We start from the raw sequence: 21,878 nt of genomic DNA on the forward strand, positions 1-21,878 counted from the left end.
CTTCTGGTCCTTGACAGCTAACTTACACCCAAATAAATGAAGATAATGCTCTCTCTGCTTAGTGGTGTCATTGTGATTCTCAAGAAGGGAAATGCTTTGGCCTCCACGTTTTAAATAGGCCTGGTCCTGCTGTCACATTCGTCTGGGTGGTGGCTACTGCTTTCTGATGCACCTGAAAACACCATCACAGCCAGCTCAGCTCATTGGCGACCTGGTATTGCTGGACCCGTCATAGGATGGCAGGAGGATGCGGGCTGATGTGAGGACAACGGCTCCATCATCAGACTACTGAGTCATACCACATGTGCAGCAAAGCTCGGTTTCACTTTCCTGCCCTTCTCCAAACAATTATTCCATTAAATACAGTAGGCATCCGGAGAATGCCATAAAATGGTCAGTGGCTCTCTCTGGGCTTGGATCAGTCTGCCTCTGGGTAGCCCTCTGAGACTCAGCAGTGTGGAGAAGCTGCTGTTCTCTCAGTGTGCCCTGACCACATGGTACCCCAGAACTTATCTCTAAATGCTGGTGTACCCCAGAACTTATCTCTAAATAATGGTGTCCTTTCAAAAGTCAGGAAGAGGTGTGTTGTCTAGAGTCACGATGGATCATACACTTGGCAAGGTGGCTATAACGCCATGTTTCTGGTGACCCTAAGTGTCTGCTGTATAATGAGGCACAGGAGACTTAAAGGGACAGAACATGGTGGTGCATGTATTTGGTGTCTTTGGGGGACCTTTCTTCTTTTCATTGCATCATCTGTGGGGCCTCTGGTGAAATTCACCTCCCTCATTTGTTTTTATGTATGCATTTCTCCTCTTCATTTGTTTGTTATATATGTAATTCACTTCCTGATTTGTTTGTTAAATATGCATTTGCCAAAATATCTGGCAGAACTGAGTCTGGTTTACTTCTTATGTTGTAACCAAAAGGATCTCGGAACAAAGTCCCATGCTTAGGTTGTAGATGTGAGAACAGTAGGCATTCCCAAGAGTGCTCTCTGTTCCCTCCTGGGTGTCCAGTAAAGATCACATGACATCAAGACAATGGGCCTCATGGCACCAGGGGCATTGGGGTTTGGTTTTGTTAGACTGTCTTTCCTTTTTCAGCTTCCACCCAGAGATAAGCCATCTGTGGAACAGAGATCTAGAAAACTTGTCACCAGGTCATATGTTTATTTGGGGGGCCACTGGCTTCCTGTGGCCTGACTACTTGTCCCCCAGCTTCCTCTAGAACTACATGCATATAGTCCCAGTTAGCCCGGGACCTGGTGGGTGCCTGTCCTCAGGTGGGCTCCTTCTGTGAGGCCATTTGTTTGCCCAGGTGAGGGCCATCTAGGCTTAATTAAAATCCTGCCACATCACCCAGGCTGTTCTGAGTAAGTGAAAAACTAGCATCATTGAGAGAAGAGAAGGCACTGGTCCCTGCATCTCTGCTTATCTTAGGGAGGCATACTTAGGCAGGACATTGTTCCAATGGGTGGACCCTCAGCTCTAGAGCAGTCCCCTTATAACAGCACAACTGCATGTCAGGGTGGGAAAATGCAAGTTGCCCAGTGGCAAAAACTCAGAAGCATTTGGGAATGTTAGCAGCCACCACCTCGGGACGGGACAGGCTTGCAGGGTGTGGTATGGCTTCCTTCCAGGGGGAGGAAATGACTGTTCCCTGGGAAGCTTAGCCTCATGCAATCCCTTCTGCTGATTCCAGCTGGCTCAGAGCCCAGACCACCCAGAGAGAGCTCCTAGGGTTACATTCAGACAGTTTTGGTCCTCACCCCCTGGAGCAGGCTGGCCACGTTTTAACAACAAAGACAAAGAGTAGGGCAGGAAGGCAAGGATGCCTGCGGCCCAAGTTCATTTTATTTGTCTAGTTTTATGCTATTTTCTCTATAAATCAAGCTGAAAAAAGGCCACTAAAGGAAAGAAAAATTGCAAAGCACTGCAAGATTTGTGATCACCTGGAAGACTGTGTAATAATTTTAGGTCACTGACTCGCAAATACTTGCTGAGCAACTACCATGGGTAATTATGCCAGGTCCTGGGTTAACAGAGTCTCTGGCCTTAAGGAGTTCCCAATCCAGGGAACCTGAGAGATACAATGAATATTCATGACTGATGACCAATGATGCAGAATTTCATAGAGTGAATTGTAGGGTAGGAGTGGTAGAAGAAGAAGAAATATTACATTAGGTGCAACTATCCTTTTTAGGGTGTAGTGTAGGAACTCTGCTTAGATCAACATAATGGAAGCATCTATGTGTTGGTTCTAGCCATGTGATGTGGTGAGTTGGAGGGGACTTGTGCCAGCCCCAGAGGGCCAATGCTTAAGTTTTCAGGAATTTATGAGCCAGTTGTTAAACATAGACATTATAAAAAACTAATTTATATAAACTTAAAATAAAAAAATTATACTAAAAATGAAGATGTAATAGTTAATATTTACCACTTCCTAAGCATTTTAGTGAATCTTATTTTTTAAAAACATTACCCCAAAGGCAGAGTGGCACAGAGGGAAAGACCAGGCATACAAGGATTTTCCATCCACAGGTTCATTCTCCCAAATGTCTGCAACAGCTGAAGCTAGGCCGTGCCAAAGCCAGGAGTGGGGAACTCAATCCAGGTCTTCCGTATAGGTGGCAAGGACCCAAGTACTTGAGCCGTCATCTACTGCCTTGCATAATGCATCACCTGTATTAGCAGGAAGCTGGAATTGGGAGTGGAACCAGACCTTAAACCTAAGCACTCTGCTGACATGGGATGTGGGTGTCTAGGTAATGTCTTAACTGATACATCACATTCCTGCCCTGTGCTCTTACCTTTATTCGTGCTCTTGAGGTTATTTACATCAATTTCATCTCTGTTGGGAATACTGTGTAATCCTGTGCCACTGCCCGTGTCTTCCTGTCTGCATTCAGTGATGACACACTGGTAGCCTTCATGTGGCATCGACATCATAGAAGTCAGCAGAAGCTGCTGAATTAGAGCTGACTTTACTCCCAAAACTAAAAACTCAGCTTAATGATACAGTTAATTCAAGGGTGACTATAGCTTAACAGAAAATCACCCATCAGATTTAATAATACAATTATTGGGAAAAAAGTGGATTGGAATTATGATGTTCCATTTGTCAAGTTCTGATCAATTTGCAAGTTTAAGTTACCTAAAGGTACAAGGTGTGACAGTTATGTATCAACTTGACTGGGCCACAGGATGCCTAGAAAGCTGGTAAAATGTTGTGCTTAGCTTTGCCTTTGAGGATGTTTCTGGAAGGAATTAGCATTGGAAACAGTGACCTGAGAAAGCATATGGCCCCTCCCAATGTGGTGAGCATCATCCAATTCATGGAGAGACTATAGAGAACAAAAAGACAGAAGAAGGGTGGGAGGCACCCTAAAATGGGAAACCACACTGTGAAGGATGCACATAGCATCCACGGCACCAATTCTCAGTATCTGGTGGAGAAGATCTATGAGTCAAACTAGAATGGAGGTCAATCAAGCCATGGAGTTAAGGTTTGTAGGTGTTGTTTATGGTGGCAACATAAAACCAACTCCTTTTCTATATTTAACCTTGAAGATGCTTCAGATTCAGCCTGGGGAGGATATCATTGTAGAGTTTTTAAAAAATGAAGATTTTGCCAGCGCTGTGGCTCAATAGGCTAATCCTCTACCTGCAGCACCGGCACACTGGGTTCTAGTCCCAGTCGGGGCACTGGATTCTGTCCCGGTTGCTCCTCTTCCAGTCCAGCTCTCTGCTGTGTCCTGGGAGTGCAGTGGAGGATGGACCAAGTGCTTGGGCCCTGCACCTGCATGGGAGACCAGGAGAAGCACCTGGCTCCTGGCTTCGGATCAGCGTGGTGCGCTGGCCACAGCGACCATTGCGGGGTGAACCAATGGAAAAGGAAGACCTTTCTCTCTGTCTCTCTGTCTCTCTCTCTCACTGTCTAACTCTGCCTGTCAAAAAAAAAAAATGAAGATTTCAAGTATGTTTGTACATTGGGGACACTTTACATGAGGCCGACAGGCATTGCGATTGATTGCTACAAGTACTTGGAGCCTTTATATAACAACTATTGAAAAATCAAGAGCCAGAACCAAAATGAGATGTTTGAACTAAAGTGTGTAGATGAGTTTATTGATGAACTGCTACACAGCGACAATCTGGGATACTGTTCTGCCTGGGCTACAGAAACGCTATGTAGTAGAGGAAGCTGAGCAGTGGGGCCTTGGGTTAGTGCTCTAGAAGAGGACATGGGTGGCCGGCGCCGTGGCTCAATAGGCTAATCCTCTGCCTGCGGCGCCAGCACACTGGGTTCTAGTCCCGGTTGGGGCGCTGGATTCTGTCCCAGTTGCCCCTCTTCCAGTCTAGCTCTCTGCTGTGGCCCGGGAGTGCAGTGGAGGATGGCCCAAGTCCTTGTGCCCTGCACCTGTATGGGAGACCAGGAGAAGCACCTGGCTCCTGGCTTCGGATCAGTGCGGTGCGCCGGTCACAGTGCGCCAGCCGCAGCAGCCATTGGAGGGTGAACCAATGGTAAAGGAAGAACTTTCTCTCTGTCTCTCTCTCTCACTATCCACTCTGCCTGTCAAAAAAAGAGATAAAAATAAAATTAAAAAAAAAGAGGACATGGGTGACATGGAGTCCAGTGAAGAGGAAGAAAAGGAAGATGAGAAGTTGGAAGGACTGCCACCAGCTGATCACGGCCGGCGGTGCTACCAAGACGTACATAAGCCCCGTTGCTCTTCTACACTGGGCTCCAGGAGAAATAGGAGTCAATCTCCCAAACAGAGAAGCCCATCCCCTTGCAGAGAAAGGCTTTGCATTAAGAGTCCCAGACGTCACTGCAGGAGGTCTAGACATCCACAGCACAGTCCCGCTCCAAATCCCCAGGTCATCATCATAGTCACAGACACAGGAGCCACTCAAAGTCTCCTGAAAGATCTAAGAAAAGCCACAAGAAGAGCTGGAGAGGGAGTGAGTACTGGATTCAACTTGGTTTTAGTACAAATGGCCTCCTCTGCATAGGAGGGCATAAGGATTAAGACCTGCTATAAGAATATTTTAGATTTTTCTTACCAAGTTTCTCCATTTTTTTTTTTAATGAAAGAGGTGTTGAGTTTTGTATATCTTTGAATCATAACCAGTATCTTTGAAGGGTGATGTTTCTTAAGGTCAGTGTTTGACCTGCCAATCATGATTGTATTCATATTTAGAAAAGTAGAAAGAATTTAGGGGTTGGAGATATGAATGACAAAGAAAGGTTGACCCTATCCTTTTCTGTTACTAACTGCAGAATACCCATTTTTCTGTAGTTTATTTTTGGGTTGCTCTATCATTGTAACTGCTTTGAGAATTCTAGAGTTGGTGTTGCTATAATTATTTAAAGTTCAAATCAGTATAACAGAGCAGCTTCTTTTGTCTAGCAGCAGCAAGTAGTGATGAACAAGAAAACGGGGTAGCAGCGATTTTGCAAGGACAGAACACATTCAAACACGAGGCTTCTTCTGGACCATTTAATCTGGCATCACTGAACAGTTGAACAGACACTATGCTACATGCAGCACATTTTATGGTGTCATTTGTTCTTCCCCACAAACCAGATTGAGGTGTTTCAACCTTTACCCTACATTGAAGAGGAGGGCAACAAGATTCAAATGGATTTGATGGAAAATAGCTAACATTGTGCATGGCTTTTCTTTTTTTTTTTTTTTGACAGGCAGAGTGGACAGTGAGAGAGAGACAGAGAGAAAGGTCTTCCTTTTGCCGTTGGTTCACCCTCCAATGGCTGCCGCGGTAGGCGCGCTGCAGCCGGTGCACCGCGCTGATCTGATGGCAGGAGCCAGGTGCTTATCCTGGTCACCCATGGGGTGCAGGGCCCAAGCACTTGGGCCATCCTCCACTGCACTCCCTGGCCACAGCAGAGAGCTGGCTTGGAAGAGGGGCAACCGGGACAGGATCGGTGCCCCGACCGGGAATAGAACCCGGTGTGCCGGCGCCGCAAGGCGGAGGATTAGCCTAGTAAGCCGCGGCGCCGGCCTGTGCATGGCTTTTACCTGAATTGTGAGACACAGATGCCATTCACCAATGACAAATGTAGAAAATACAACAGGAAGAGACAGTTTTTAGAGGGGCAGGAAATGAGGGCTCTGGTAGTAGAGAAGACGATGCATTCAGTTTAACCAGTTGTCACATGAGACAGCTATGGAATGGCATGGGGGAAAGTGACTGAGTGGCATCCGGCTACCATAGTCTGCCACGCAAGAACTGTGGTCACAAGCTGCCTTACGGGATCTAGCTTCTTGGAAAGTCACATCTGTTTCAGGATACACAACTTGTTGTTTACGTTGAACTGAAGGGACTTTTGCAGCAATATTAAATCAGCTTTTAATCTAAAAAAATAAAGAAGGGTAGGTTTACTCTGACTGCTTGAACTGGGATATGGATCTCCCTTGTCCTTCCTGGTCCTGGATCCCTGGCCTATATAAATGGACTGGAATCTTTATGTGCCATCAGCTCCTTGACTCTCAGCCACCAAGCTACACCATTGGCTTTCCTGGGTCTCCTGAACACAGGGGACAGAACATGGGGCTACTCAGCCACCACAGTCATATGTGCCAATACCTCATAATAAGTGTCTATCATCTATCTATCATCTATCTAGTCTATCTATATGTATATCTAGTCTATATATCAAATGTCTATACCTCTATCAATTACCTATATTTCTGCCCAATCTATCATCTATCTATTGTTTCTGTGGGAAGCCTTGACTAAAGAGTTTGGCAAAGATCAATGAAAACATTCTGTGATAATTAGCTATATAGAATGTATGAGGAGTCTTTAAAAATTCATAAAAATGCATACTATGAAGAAACTGCATGGATCTCAAATTTTTACTGCAAAATAAACTCACCTTTTAATTTCATTTTACATAAACTTTTTGAAGTACCTTCATCCAATGAGTACTACTACTAGCAAAATATGCACTGCACTTTTTATATTTTTAAAATTTATAATAAAGATACATGTGGGCATGTTTCTTTTTTGGGAGAGCCAGTTTACTGTACATGGACTTACTATACATTTTCTGTCACTGAAGGTTGCTAGCAAAAGAGAGGCTGTTCGGTCTCCCTCAGGAAGTCACCTCCTGCTGAGAAGCCACCTGCTGCTGGAACCCTGTCTTGACTGCTGTCTTGACTGCTATTCCAACGATGCCCCTTTTCAGCATGAATCAGCCTGAGCGATCATCACCCAGTTCCCCTACCAGAAGTTAGGGTCCATTTCTCTGGGGGAGGGAATGTGACTAGGACCCATTCTGGGGAGTGGGAAGGGAACATGAGGAGTCAGATGAGTGAATAGGCAGTCAGTGGAAATTGGAGTGCAGAGTGCTTGCTTTCCCCACTGGTTGACTTTAGCAAGGTCAAAAGTGCCTGCCTGCCCACTCCTTGAAAGCTTCCAGTTTTACCAAAAGAATAGCAAGGGAGTGGTGATCCCATCCTCCTGAGCTCACAGTTTACGGTAATCAAGTTACCTATCCCGAGGCGGCAAGATGGCGGAATAGGCAGGGAGCACACTTAGTCCGGGGGGAGAGAAACTTTAATATAAGTGGAGATACTGCAGGGTCAAGGAAGAGTAGGGGATGAAACAGCAGAGGAAACTCTTCCGGAACTAGTGATTCACAGTGGACCTGCGTGGAGAGCGTGGGAGCCCAAGTTCGGGACACCAGCGGCAGACTCAACGCACCAGCGCTGGAACGCGAGGTGAGCCGAACCTCCATAGCCCGAGACACCAGCGGGCAAGCGGAAAGAGGAGGCTAGAGGGAACGAGGCTTGAAACTCCGTGGGGAAAAGTTCACCAGGCTAACTAGAAGAGAGAGAAAAAAAATTAAAAAAGTGACTGATACGGACACAAGTTTCTCTCTCTCCGCTCACCACTCAAAGGCGAGCAAGACAGAGCAGGCGCCATTTTGGACATACGTCATAAGCAGGGCGACCTCAGGTCTGCACCAGCCCTGAGCCTAGCAGAAAAACCTGACTCTGTGGGGAGGGGTGAAATAACAGGAGATTAGCATCTAACTTGGCAACCCAGCGGGAGACTGCAGGAGAATTGGAGCCCACACTGAGGGCAGCAGAGATTCCCTGTGTGGTCCTTGGGAAAGAGCTTCCGATCTCTGGCTCCTGTGGGTATATCATTTGCCTGCTAACTACCTCCAATTACGTTCAGCTGTGCGGAATTACTTCCCTTTTAAATCAAAAAAAGAAAGAGAGATTTACCACACCTAACCTGGGAGTGTCATCCTTGACACACCCTCAACCCTGAGGAACCAAACACAGCTCTCAGTCCACACTCATCTCAAGCCTCTAAGGCTCCACTGAAAGCAGACAGTCCACTTAATATAGAGCCATAGTGTAACAAGAAAAAACACCACAGTGAAGAAACCAAATATCTCCAACATGCCAAACAACAAACGCAAAAACCAAGCTAACAAGAACAAGGAAGAAACTATGACCCCCCCAAATGAAAAAGACACCCCAATTCAAGATTATGAAGATGATGAGATCGAAAAAATGCAAGAAGCGGATCTCAAAAAATTGATAAGAACATTAAGAAGTTCTCAAAAACAAATTCTTGAACTACAGAAATCCTTCATGGACAAGATAGAAAATCTCTCTCGTGAAAGTGAAATATTAAGGAGGAATCAAAATGAAATGAAACAACTAGTGGAACAAGAAACTGTGATAGTGACTAGAAATCATAATGAAATGAAGAGTTCAATAGATCAAATGACAAACACATTAGAGAGCCTTAAAAACAGAATGGGCGAAGCAGAAGAGAGAATATCAGACTTAGAAGACAGAGAACAGGAAAGGAAACAGGCAAACCAAAGAAAAGAAGAAGAAATTAGATATCTAAAAAATATTGTCAGGAATCTACAGGATACTATTAAAAAACCCAACATTCGGGTTCTAGGAGTTCCTGAAGGCATGGAGAGGGAGAAAGGATTAGAAGGCATTTTCAGTGAGATACTAGCAGAAAATTTCCCAGGTTTGGAGAAGGACAGAGGCATCTTAGTACAGGAAGCTTATAGAACCCCTAATAAACATGACAAAAAGAGATCCTCACCACGACATGTTGTAATCAAACTCACCACAGTGAAACATAAAGAAAAGATCCTAAAAGGTGCAAGAGAGAAACGTCAGATCACTCTTAGAGGATCTCCAATTAGACTCACAGCAGACTTCTCATCAGAAACCCTACAAGCTAGAAGGGAATGGCGAGACATAGCCCAGGTACTAAGAGAGAAAAACTGCCAGCCCAGAATACTATATCCTGCAAAACTCTCATTTGTGAATGAAGGTGAAATTAAGACTTTTCATAGCAAACAGAAACTGAAAGAATTTGTTGCCACTCATCCTGCCCTGCAAAAGATGCTTAAAGATGTGTTACACACAGAAACACAGAAACATGGTCACCAATATGAAAGAAGGTAAAGGAAGGAAACCTCACAGCAAAAGATCACAGGAAGCTCCATTTCTCTTTGACATAGAATTAAACTCTGATGCTCTGTTAAAGCAATGTGTTAAAATAATCTATTATGTTCTCTTGATGTCTGCTAAATTCTAATTGTTCAAAAACAGCTGAATTTTTATTAAGAGCTATGGGTTATTTAAATATGTGCTTTTTTCAAAAATTTGAATAATCACCTTGTAACAATGATCAAATTTGGTCTACGTTATGTCATGATTTTAAGAAATCTTATTTCAACCAGATATTTTGGATTTTGAGCCTTCTTGGCATTCTTGACAGGCATTCAAAAAATCAAAGTTTCAAACAACCTGGTCTCTAAAATTTCCAGTAAATCCTGGACTTTGGTTTTTCCAGTTTGGGCCCAACTGAAAAAATCGAAGGACCTATGTCTCTCATCTTATAGAGACACCAACTAATCAGTCTATTTGGAGTATATTAGAAGGACTGTCAAGATGTGATATGGTACCAGACTTTAAGTTTCTATAATGGAAAATGCTATTAATACAAATGTTTGAGAATTAAAAAGTCTAATGATCTTGTGTTACTAGACATGATAGTTATCTTAATGAGAAAGCCCCAGAGGCCTAAAGGGTTAAATACTTGTAAAATCCTACAGGTGCTTTCAAAAATACTGTGAAGTAAGCAAGTGCCTCTTGTTGGTTGATGAGTTTATAATTTTAAACATGGCGACTTAAAGTCTTTTGTCATCCACAGTTATATATGATCTGCTGCTCATAAAACTAAAGCGTTGTTGGTTCTGTGTTTAGCTGTCCTCCTATAGGTTCCTATGGACTTTTTCCAGCCACTTTTATTGTATTCAGTACTTTGGGATGGCTCTGTAAACAGATGAAGCCAATAATGTATTAACAGTACCAACTGAGAGAAAGTATGGTTAACTGAGGTTACTAAAAAGAAAAAGCAATTCAAATCAATTGGCAATCTACAAAAAGAGTTAAAGATTTTAAAAGCTATTATTAAAATTGCTATATTGGTCTATTATGCTATATTATATGTGTGTACATATTGTATGTCCACATGGGGAAATTTTATTAAGAGTTTTATTTTAAATGGCTTATAGATAAGATTGTCCATAAATTTAAGCTGCTAAAATCAATCAAAGATACATTTTAATTTGTGGGACCTGAATCTGTGTATCATATGTTTTAGACTTGTTGGTAGAAAGAAATTAAAAACATTTTAGATGGTTGTGCTTAAGTTTACTGGCTAAACAAACTACACCATGTTAGATATTTAAAACGTGTTTTCAAATACATGATTCTTAAAATTTATAGAAGGCATTGGACCTTCTGGTAAATGTTTTCTTAAGTTGTTATCTAATGGTTGAAACGGTTTGCTAAGTATTCATGTGATATTGCTATTGTCAGCAAGCGATCTAGGACTTGCTCCCTCATTTCTCTATTCTAAGCCCAACTTGTTCTTTCATTTCTCTATTCTCTTCAAGGTAGGAAACTAATTCTATTATGAAGGAATCTGTAGGATGCACAATTTAATCTTTAGACCTTATAAAAGAGATGGCTAACATTTTTCTGCAATAGCATAGCCAAAATAAGAACTCAAATAATAATCTCATAGCTAGATTCACTTCGCCATCAGCAAAGTATACAGTAAGTAGAAAAAACCTCCCTTTCAGACCAAAGGGAAAGAAAGTTTTAAAGTGAGAATATAATTTTCCTCATGGGCATTGTCTACCTTAGAAAAACTACTACAGAACATGCCTGTGACTATAGACTTGTAGTTCAGGCCACCGAAGATTAGAGATGGGACAAGGGCACTCCCTTGACTTGCATCCTCTGGTCTGCTTTAACACAAACCAGGAGGAAAAGAAAGCTAGGCATCAGAAGCAATGGGTGGCAGGCCTATTAATGGCTGATCTGTACAGTGATCTGCCCTCAAGGAGACCCAACAGGCCAGTCCACTGCAGTGGCTTTCAATGTGGTAAGCCTGGGCTTCAGCAGAAGTCAGCTTGTGAAGAGCCCTGGCAGCTCTGCCAAGAGTTGGATCACTGGAAATGGACCTGCCCTGGAGTCGAAGGATGCCCAGGTCAGAGCCACAGATCTTATTGGCTCTAAGCTGAAAAGCCCTTCACTCAGCCCAACTTCCAAAGTGACCACTGCAGCTGAGGGGATGGTCAAGTAGGGTCAGCAACATTGCAGGCAGAACTGTAAATTTCTTGTTAGAGATGCCCCCTGCCTTTACCTGGCCAGCTCTCCTCCCAGGCCAGCCAAGTAATGAAAGTCAACAGAGTGCCTTCCCCTAGGAGGTTCACACCTCCCTTAGGATATACCCCATGTGAAGAGATAGATAGGTCTGGGCCTCTTAACTTACAAGGCCTAAAGCCCACCAGATTATTATCAAGCCCCTTTTATCAGGTTCTATTTGCCTCTCAATCAGAAAACTTAATTGTAGCTTAGATAGCACCTTTCTTAGCTCCTCTAATAATGACTCTGTCCTTTGTTCTAGGCCCTGTCTAGTGCACTTGGGCCTCATTCCTTTGTAATCATAACCTCTACTCTACCACCAATGACTCTACTCCCAACATGTGTGTACTGATGGTCCTCTTCCCCACTTAATGCTGTATAATTGTTCAAACCTGGTAAATGCCACTCTTAGGATCATTGGTTACTATCCTCACTCTGTCTTTTATGACCTTGTCTAAATATGATCAGAGTCGGCAAACTTGGAAGGCTTCCATAGCCTTGGCAACTCATGACGACAGCCTAGGATGGTTACTGGCGCCATAAACTAGAGTGTCAATTTGTTGGGTCAACAACAGGAGCCACTGTGCACTTGCTCCTCATGTGGGATCTCTGTCCTTAATGTGCTGTACATTGTGATTTAATGCTATAACTAGTACTCAAACAGTATGTTTCACTTTGTGTTTCTATGTGGGTGCAAACTGTTGAAATCTTTATACTAAATTGATCTTCTGTATATAAGGAGAATTGAAAATGAATCTTGGTGCAAATGCAAGGGGAGCGGGAGCGGGAGAGGGGAGGGTTGCGGGTGGGAGGGAAGTTATGGGGGGCGGGAAGCCATTGTAATCCATAAGCTGTACACTGGAAATTTATATTCATTAAATAAAAGTTAAAAAAAAAATAAAAAAAAAAAAAGTTACCTATCCCACCCTTTGGATGGCTCTTTGTTTTATCATGAGCAAGCCAGATGGAATAAGACTGCAATCAGGTCTTTTGATGGGTTTTGTCTCGGCTTTGTAACTGAAGGTCACCCTGATTGTCAAGTTTTTTTTTTTTTCTCCAAAATTGTGATTAAAAACCCCACTATCACCTGTATCTTAATTTGATCAGTACTCAATATACATATTTTATATACATGCATGCCATAAATATGTACAATTTTTACATGTTAATACAAATTAATAAAATGTGGGGTATAAGTAGAGGAAAACATAAAAAATTGTCACACAGAAAGGAATTTTCCCTTTTTTCTCCTCTTACACCATGCCTCTGTCACTCTCACCAAACAATTTCAAAGAACCTCTACATCTTACTACTTAAACATCTTTCTCACATGTGCCCTCCTCTCCTTCCTGTAATTTGCATTGGTTCAGACATTTCCTATTCTACCTGGACTCCTAGGATGGATTTTTAACTGCTAACTCTGCCTTCAGGTCTTGTTCCAATTCACTCAGGCTGCCAGAGTCCTCTTAAAAATACTACCTGATCATTTTCTCCCTAGCTTAAAGCCTTTCAAAACCAGCCCATTTCCTAGAATAAAATATTAATCCTCTTTAGAATGGAATTATTAAAAGAAAAATGTCAACAAATTAAATTGAGCAGAGTTTGGGCAAAGAACAATTCATGGATTGGGCAGCACCCCAAACTGGTTCAGAGAGCTCCACCCAGCATGTGGGCAGGCAGAATATGTGAGCAGAAAAAGGAAGTGGCACCTGAAAATAGCTTGATGTGTTACAGCTCTGTGCTTGTCTTATCTGGTCATGTCTGAGAGGTTTGCAGTAGGTGATTGGCTGACAGCTTGGCTGCAATGGTTGGCTGAGGCTGGACTACTTGTTAAAGAGTAGACCTATAGTCTTAAGTTAGGTTGCAGGTTGTTTCCACATTGAGTTACATTACAGTCCATTCTGCACAGAGGCAAATTTTGGCCGAACTTAATTTAATTTAGCCAAATGCTTTTGCTGACCCAGCCCCCGCTTCCCTAACCCCTGTCTCTTGCAACTTGGTTAGACAAACTTTAGACTTCACCATGCTGAACTGGTAAATTGCCCCAGTTCACTTATCTGCATTGTGCCTGCTTCACGGCATACCCTGGTCTTCCTTGAATGTCCTTCCTGGAATACTCCTCATTTTCTGAGATTCCGTATGAGTTCCTTCTGCTATGAAATCTCAGATCTCCCCAAGCAGAGTGGCTCATTTCCTTCTTTGGGGACTCAAGGACTTTTAGAGCATCCTTCCAGGCTGGCATCCATCACACGGGGTTGCAGTCAGCCTTTTGCTGTTTCGTCTCACCAACTAGATCCAGTGGTCCATCTTTATTCCCGGTGACAGACTAATTGTTTTGTATGGTGCCTGGGACCCGGAGGTCGGGAACGGATGCTGAGTGAATGAATATGATCTGGCTGATTCATTTAGAAAATACCCTGGTTGAACTCTGTGGGCCAGTTGTATTGTCAAGTCACTAGTTAGTTTTCAGGGAGAGGTTATTTACCAAACCCTGAGGTCCTTATTTCCTTACTTTATAAATGAGCAAACTGAGATGCAGGTGAGTGAATTTACCAAACAGTATCCAATTAGATCTTCCCACAACGATCGTGAACCTGTACCCTTTATTACTCCCCCAAACTGTGATATCTAAAGGGTAGATGTAATACTGGGAATAAAAGATCAAATTTTAGGGCTGGTAGCTATTACAATGTAAGCTTTCGTTTAACTTATTGATCTTCAGGGGCTTAATTTGCAACATAGCACAATTTCATCCCTTTTTTAGCAAAGAAATATTTGTTGGTAAAAGTCAGTTGTTAACAAAATCGAATAGAAAGGTAAGGACATTTTCTTCAGAAGCTTATCAAGTGCACAAATTGGGTGCCCCTTGGGCCACGTGACTTCTTTACAATTAGAGCTACAGATCTTCACTCAGGCTGGGTTTGCCCTGCCCCCGATGATTGGGGGTGAGGTGCCTGCTAACATTTCAGCTTTCATTTTCTCCCAGGGTAGCTAGCAAAAGATCTGTAAGGGTCACAGCAGCCCTACTTTCACTGTTGTCATCCCTTAGCCTCCCAGCAGCTCTGTAAGGAGGGGAATGCAGGCATTTTATTTCCATTTCACAGATGAGAAAGTGGAGGCTTGACAAGTTCAATGAATCTAAGCTCCATCCCTCACTATTTTGGCATCGGCTTCAATACCGAGCCTTATGAAAGCATTTTCTTTCAGGATGAGTCCCAGAATTTTAGCAAAGATTTGAGAGCCAAGTACAAGAGGAGCATGTCCCTGTGCCTTAGAAGGGAAATGTGCCTGATGTATATTCTTGGCTTGGCATTCTGTGCCTCCTCTGTACTGGCTCGGTTTGCTGGCGACTCCCAGCTTTCAGCATGTTGGTCTGTGGGTGGACGTTGAGATTGACCCAGAGTAAGGACATCTTGGTGTTCACATTTCCTGTCTCCATTTCCTTGCTGACTTCCTTCTGATTAATGGTCAACCCTCCTCCCACCTGTGTTTCTGCCTGCTAGCCAGAGAGGCACTCTCCAACAGGAACCGATTTCCTGCAGTTTTGTAGCTAAAAATACCAATGAGGGAAGTCTTCAATTAATCTCCCTCCTCTCCAGCCTGTGTTGCATGGGTTCTCCGGTTGTGCCCACATGTTAGAGTGGTGTAAGCCTCTGGCCTCCTGTTGAACGTTCTTAAATTGCCAAGGAAAGCGGAGGTTGGGGTGTCCTGGGCAGGGAGGTCCCTCCCCAGGGTCACAACAGGAGCAGACAGGACCTTAGGTTACACTGAAACAGAGTTTAAGTAAGCTACCGCAGGTCTACAGCTGTTTGACATGTCTAAACTCAGGGTTATCTCGGTTCATTTTGCAAGCAGCTGACTTTATTTTTAATTTTATTGTTAAATGTATAAGCACTGATTTAGCAAGCCATTGTTCAGCCTCTAGTAGGCATTCGGAGAGACCCAGGCCTAGGAGGAAACTGTAAGAAAGATGAAGGTGCCACCTTCAAGAAGTTTTCAGTTAAGTGGAACAAGCTTCTCTTTTATTTCTTGTGCTAAAGAAATATAGAGTTGTTGGAAATGAAAGCGTATTTGCCCCCACTCAATCTCAACATAGCAAACTTCCTCTCGTATTTTTGATCTATCAACAGACATTAGACGTGCTTAGGTTTTTTTCTCAACCATAAATTATTTATATAATCCAAGTCTTAAAGCAGTGCTTACTTCACTACAATTGTCTTTTTAACAAAAAGTGCTCAGGTCCAGTAGATCAACTGTAACCATCAGCACCTTGTACTTGAGAACAAACAATGCCAGGCCACCCTCTGTGTGTGTCAGTAGGTGGCAGTCTGGCTTTGCACACATTGGGAGCCCAGACTTGAGTGGCATTCAGAAAGCCCTATGTAGTGCAAATCCCCATCATCAGGTTTTCCAGATCTTTTGGACTTAAAAGCAATAGGTTCTCTAAACCTGAAAATGTAAATATTTTTTGTGTGACTGAGCCATTTTGCAAAACTCTTAGTTTGTCTTCACTGAACTCTGGGAGGAAACTTACTGGGAGGCAGATCTGTCACTGTTGCGCTCTGCAGTCAACTCCACTTTGTTCATAGATCCATACCTGTTGGAAACCCTTTCAGTTCTAACATACCTGGACCAGGTTCCTGAAACAGGCTTGTAGCTCTTACTTGCCTGGCTGGCTTCTCCTAAACTCTTGCTCAGAGAATTCAGTCGGCCATGCCCTGCTCAGCAGTTCTCCATCTCCCTAAGATACCGTTAGACTGTAGGTCTCCAACACAAACTTGTCAGTTGAATGATCAATAACATGGAGAGGATTTGTGGTAATGACAGCTGACAAGTCCCTGTGAATTATCCATGAAAAACTTGTTTGCTGGGAAAATAGTCCCTAATGATGAAATTATGTGAATCCTGTGGAATTAGAGAACCAAAACCAAAACACTCAAAGACTCATGAATTGTACCATTGTCTAGATCCAGTAGTAGCATAGCGCATTCCATTCATTGCATCAGGTTCTGCAGAATCTCTGGAAATTCTGAGTTCATGGTAATCTTGAGTTGCTCTACTTACCAGAAAAATAAGACAGCCTTTCTTCAGACATTTTTATCATACTTTAGATATTTAACATTTGGCATTTTAATTTATTTAAATTGGTTGATTAACTAGATAAGTTTTACTCTATTTGGGGATCTAACTGATTTGGTTCCTTTGACTAAATGAGTTTTACTCTATTTTTAAGCTTCATATGGAAGTAAGGAATTGATGGAATTATCTAACTACTTTGTTCATCACAAGATGTTGCTTCAAATTCCTCTTTTTCAGGAGTTGAGTAGCTAGTGCTAAATAAGACTTTAGGAGGCACTAGGAGCTCTTTACATGAAGCTGCTTTTCATTTCTTTGATGTCAAAGATGAACACCCGTGTCCTGGAATTACACTTGGACTGCAAGGAGGCTGTCCCATCTGCTGGTGTCCAGGAGGGCACCCACCCTGAGTCCCTCCTCCATGCCTGGCCTCTGAAGCTCCACCCTTGAAGATGACCATGACAGACAGTCAGCCTTTAAAAACTCACATCCATGCATCTATTTCTACAGGTCATACATTAAAATCTGGGGGGCAGTTACACTGATTTTCCAAGCAAGAAGGTCATCTAGGTGTCCCATCAGAAAGGTGCCTAAGTGAGCACATTCAGGGGACAGTTGTGTGACGGTATTAGGGGTTATGGGTGGGGCTCTAAGAAAGGCTTGTAGAGGTGGATGACCACACCCTATCCAGGGCTGCCAAGGCTCTCTAGGACCTGGCTGCCTCTCCAGTCTCGTGTCCCATCAGTCTCACCTTGGCCTTCGGGACTTTCCTTCTGAGCACATCATCCTCTTTCCCGCCTTGGGGTGATGACAGTGGCTGTTTCTGGAACATTCTTCCCAAGGCCATCTCATGGCTAGTTTCCTTATCCACAGCTCACCTCCGATCTGTCTCGAGAGACCTCCCTTCATCAGCCAGCCTCATGTCCTCCTTCCCCTGCCCCGTGTCTTTCCCGGTCACCCCCTGTTCTGTTACCCCAGATTTTTTTCTTTCGAGCATCTTCACTCTCAAATTACCTCGTTTGCTCAGTTGAGTGCTCAGTTATTTTCTGCCTTCTCTCACTAGACTTTTATCATGATGATGATGATGATGATGATGAAGATGATGATGAGGCTTTTGTGTTTGAATAGGTGACTTTTGTTTGCCTAATGTTGGGTCCACTTAGTCTCTTGGAAATAATATACCATTGATTAGGAACTCAGTGAAGGTTGATTGAATGAATGAATTGATGGGTAAAAAAAAAGAATAAAATGTAAACTTATTACTTCAATACATAGGCCTGTCTGTTGGAATCAGTGACATGAGACTGTCAAGAACTGTGAAGGATGTGAGATTTTATCCTACTTGCAAGCTAACAGTTTACTGCCACAATTTTATGTGTACTGGCAGAAGATTTAAATCTTCAAAGTATGAGGTAAAGGTCAGTTTACTGTTTATCATGGCAGTGGTGGCCAAAGCATCAGTATTTGGTGCAGCTCCCCAAGCCCAGATTTCCACAGGGGAATATAAAGAGTACACGGTGGCCAGCGCCGCGGCTCACTAGGCTAATCCTCTGCCTGCGGTGCTGGCACCCCGGGTTCTAGTCCAGGTTGGGGCGCCAGATTCTGTCCCAGTTGCTCCTCTTCCAGTCAAGCTCTCTGCTGTGGCCAGGGAAGGCAGTGGAGGATGGCCCAAGTGCTTGGGCCCTGTACCTGCATGGGAGACCAGGAGGAAGCACCTGGCTCCTGGCTTCTAATAGGCGCAATGCACCAGCTGCAACGCGCCGGTGTAGTGGCCACTTTGGGGGTGAACCAATGGCAAAAGGAAGACCTTTCTCTCTCTCTCTCTCTCTCTCTCTCTTTCTCACTGTCTAACTCTGCCTGTCAAAAAATAAAAAATAAAAGAGTACATGGTAACATCTGCACATGTAGTGGGAGCATTACAGGAGAGGAACTCTAAACTCAGGGAACCCAAATGTTTTATAATGGGCAGCCAGCCTGCCTGACCACTGCCCTGAAGGGAGACATTATCTTTATCATATTGAACAAAAACAGATGAAAAAACATGGCAAGGATGATGGATGATAGAATAAAAATTTCACAAAATGTCAGATTTGATTAGAGAACTGTGAATGGAAATGTAAGCGATCAATGTAAAGTCTGATTTTATACTTGAAAAAAATAAACCCCCCAAATGTAAAAAAACACTTCTGTTTCCAAATCAAGGTATATTGTGGCTCTTCTGTATTTACTATGTAACTCTTCTAATCTGGAGAATTCTTTTTAGTTTGGGAGTTTCATTGGAAGAGAGACATTTATAAACTTGCTAAGGGGAATCTGGAAGAAAGGACCTGGAATGTGTAACTTTTTTTTGGAAAAGAGAACACTAGGAGAATTAAGGAAATAACATTTATTGATTATATATTCTACTTTAGGGAGCTTACCCATCTGTCTTTATGTATTTGGAGGTTATCAGCTGAAGGAGAGGAGGTGGGAACTTGTGTGGCTTCAGACAGCTGCCATACCTGTGGCATTATCATAGCTGCCATTCACTGCATGCCTACTGTGATAGATACACTGCAATATGTCCTCCAACAATGCAACAACGACCAGCCCTGACTATGTGATAGACATCATGTCAGACACTTCATTTGGATGATTTTACTTAATCTTTCCAGCGATCTTTAGAGGACGGTACTAATTTTTTTCCCATTTAACAATGAGGAAAGTGGGTCTGAGAGAGATATGGTTACGAAGTGGATTTTGGCTCGGTATGGAGAAGAACCCTTTCACTATTAAAACTGCCTCAAATGGGCCAGGCCATGCTGTAAGACATGAGGTTATTGCCCTTGGTGCTAATCAAGAATTGTCTCCTTTTGATCAAGGATGCTACTGGACATTGATGTTCAGATACAGGAAGGTGACTTCAGGGAAGTGTTTTAAGTGGGAAGGGGGAAGAGGTGGGGTGTGTTCTGTCCCTGCAGGAAGAAGGTGAGACAGAGAGCAGGCACCGAAGCACGTTGGAGGCTGGTTTGTGCAATGAGCTTTGCCCTAAGGCAGACCAGAGAGACTGCCTGGTGAGTGTCCCCCTCTGCTAGTCCTTCCATAGCCCACCTGTCCTGCCCCCAGCGGTGTCTAACTTGGCAGTGGCTGTGGCTGTGCGTGTGCTGATAATGACAATGTGCACCTCACATGTTGGGGAGTTCTGTTTTGCCCTCAATTGACTCCCCACCACAGGCGAGATTGTAGGGGTGAGAAAGTCCAGGCACCTACTGAAAGCTTTAATATTGCCATTCACCAAGTTTCTGGTGGACCACACATACCTTCAATAGCCCATCACGCCTTTGGCAGAGGAATCTGCTCAGTCTGTGCTTCTGAATTGTCCCAATCCCCATGTAAGAGTCCCTCTGGGAAGCACTGCTTGTTGGTTCCAGTTTCAGCTTTGAGAACTTTGTGGTGAGTGTTTGATTTATCTTGCACTTGTTTCTGTGACTTGGTGTCTACTACTGTGCAAAAATCACTAAAAACGTACAGACTAAAGCAACATTTGTTTACTAGCTCATAGTTCTGTAGACCAGAAGTTTGAGTGGGATTAGCTGGTTTTTCTTCTTAGGATTTCACGAGGCAAGTCAAAATCAGAGTATTGGCTGGACTGGTCTCTTATTTGGACATTTCGGGACAGAATTTGCTTCTAGGCTCATTTGGTTTGAGGCAGATGCTATCTTCTAAAAGTTTGCACCCCTGCAAAATTTCGTATGTAGAAATCCTAACCCGTGAAGTGATGGTATTAGGAGGTGAGAAGTTTGAAGAGGTGATTGGGTAATGAGGGTGGAACCCTCCTGGGTTGGATTAGTGCCTTTATATAAGAGACCTGAGGGAACATATTTGTCCCTTCTGCCATGTGAGGATCCTGTGAGAAGGTATCAGCTAGGAGAAAACTGTCTACACCAGATATCAAATCTACTGGTGTCCTTTTCTTGGCCTTCCTAGCCTCCAGAACTGTGAAAAAGAAATTTCTGTGGTTTATAAGCCACCCAGTTGACTACATTTTGCTCTAGAAACCTGGCCAGGCCAACACAGAATTTGATTCGTTGTGACTGTGGGGTGAGATGCCCATTCCCTTGCTGGCTGTTAGTTGGGGATCACCCTCAGCTCTTAGAGGTCACCTATACTCTGTGCCTTTGACCCCCTTCACGCGAGCCCTTTTCATGTGCTTGGAATTGCTCTGAGGTCTTCTGCCATCACTCTAAGGAAGCTCTACTTTACAGGGCTCTATGATTAGATTAGCTTCAACTGAATAACTCCAAGTCAACCAAAAACTTGCTTTTTCCAAATGACGTAATACACATAATCACAGTGTTGATGTGTCAACATATCTCAGGTCCCACCAAACTCAAAGGGGAAAGGTTTATACAAAGGTGAAAGTCATTATTTATTCTGCAGTTCTACCTACTGCATTTGTCTTCTCGTGTCTGATTGAATGTTAGCAAGAGTGCAAGAATACTGCTACCTAACCATTCTTTGAAAGTCTGGGCCTGAAAAAACAATCTAAATGAAAGATCCTGGTGAACAAGACCCCAGCAGAAGGAACAGGCCATCAAGGAGTGAGGCGCCTTTCTCTGAAGGGAGGAAGGAACCTCCACTGTGATAACGGCCTTGACTAAACAAGTTCAGAGTCGGTGAACTTAAGGGACTTCCATAGCCTAGACAGCTCATAGCAAGAGTCTCGGGTGATTGCTGACATCATAAATAAGAGTGCCAATTGTTAAATCAACAATGGGAGTCACTGGGTACATGCTCCCCACGTAGGATCTCTGTCCTTAATGTGTTTTACTATGAAACTTAAAAACACTACTAGTCGAACAATACCCTATACCTTGTGTGGTTGTGTGAGTGCAGCCTATGGAAATCCTTGCTTAGTATATACTAAGTTGATCTTCAGTATATGAAGGTAACTGAAAATGAAACTCGATGAAGGGCGGGATGGGAGAGGGAGTGGGAGAGGGGAGGGCCTCGGGAGGGAGGGAGGTTGGAGGGGGGAAGCCACAACAATACAAAAGTTCCACTTTGTAAATTCACATTTATT

General features: G+C 43.4%; 1 protein-coding gene and 1 pseudogene across 1 annotated transcript in view; one reads left to right on the plus strand and one right to left on the minus strand.

Annotated features, from left to right (window-relative positions):
- Positions 1-2,948, minus strand: part of LOC133762038 (small ribosomal subunit protein uS9-like) — a 98,552-nt gene extending 95,604 nt beyond the window's left edge. Inside the window, exon 1 of the mRNA XM_062195155.1 lies at positions 2,813-2,948. Coding sequence (XP_062051139.1) covers positions 2,813-2,948 — 136 coding nt within the window. The remainder of the gene's footprint in view (positions 1-2,812) is intronic.
- Positions 2,949-3,391: 443 nt separating this feature from the next.
- Positions 3,392-17,944, plus strand: LOC133762039 (pre-mRNA-splicing factor 38A-like; annotated as a pseudogene).
- The last annotated feature ends 3,934 nt before the right edge of the window (positions 17,945-21,878 follow it).

Source organism: Lepus europaeus, chromosome 6, assembly GCF_033115175.1.
Source record: "Lepus europaeus isolate LE1 chromosome 6, mLepTim1.pri, whole genome shotgun sequence".
NCBI lineage: Eukaryota > Metazoa > Chordata > Mammalia > Lagomorpha > Leporidae > Lepus > Lepus europaeus.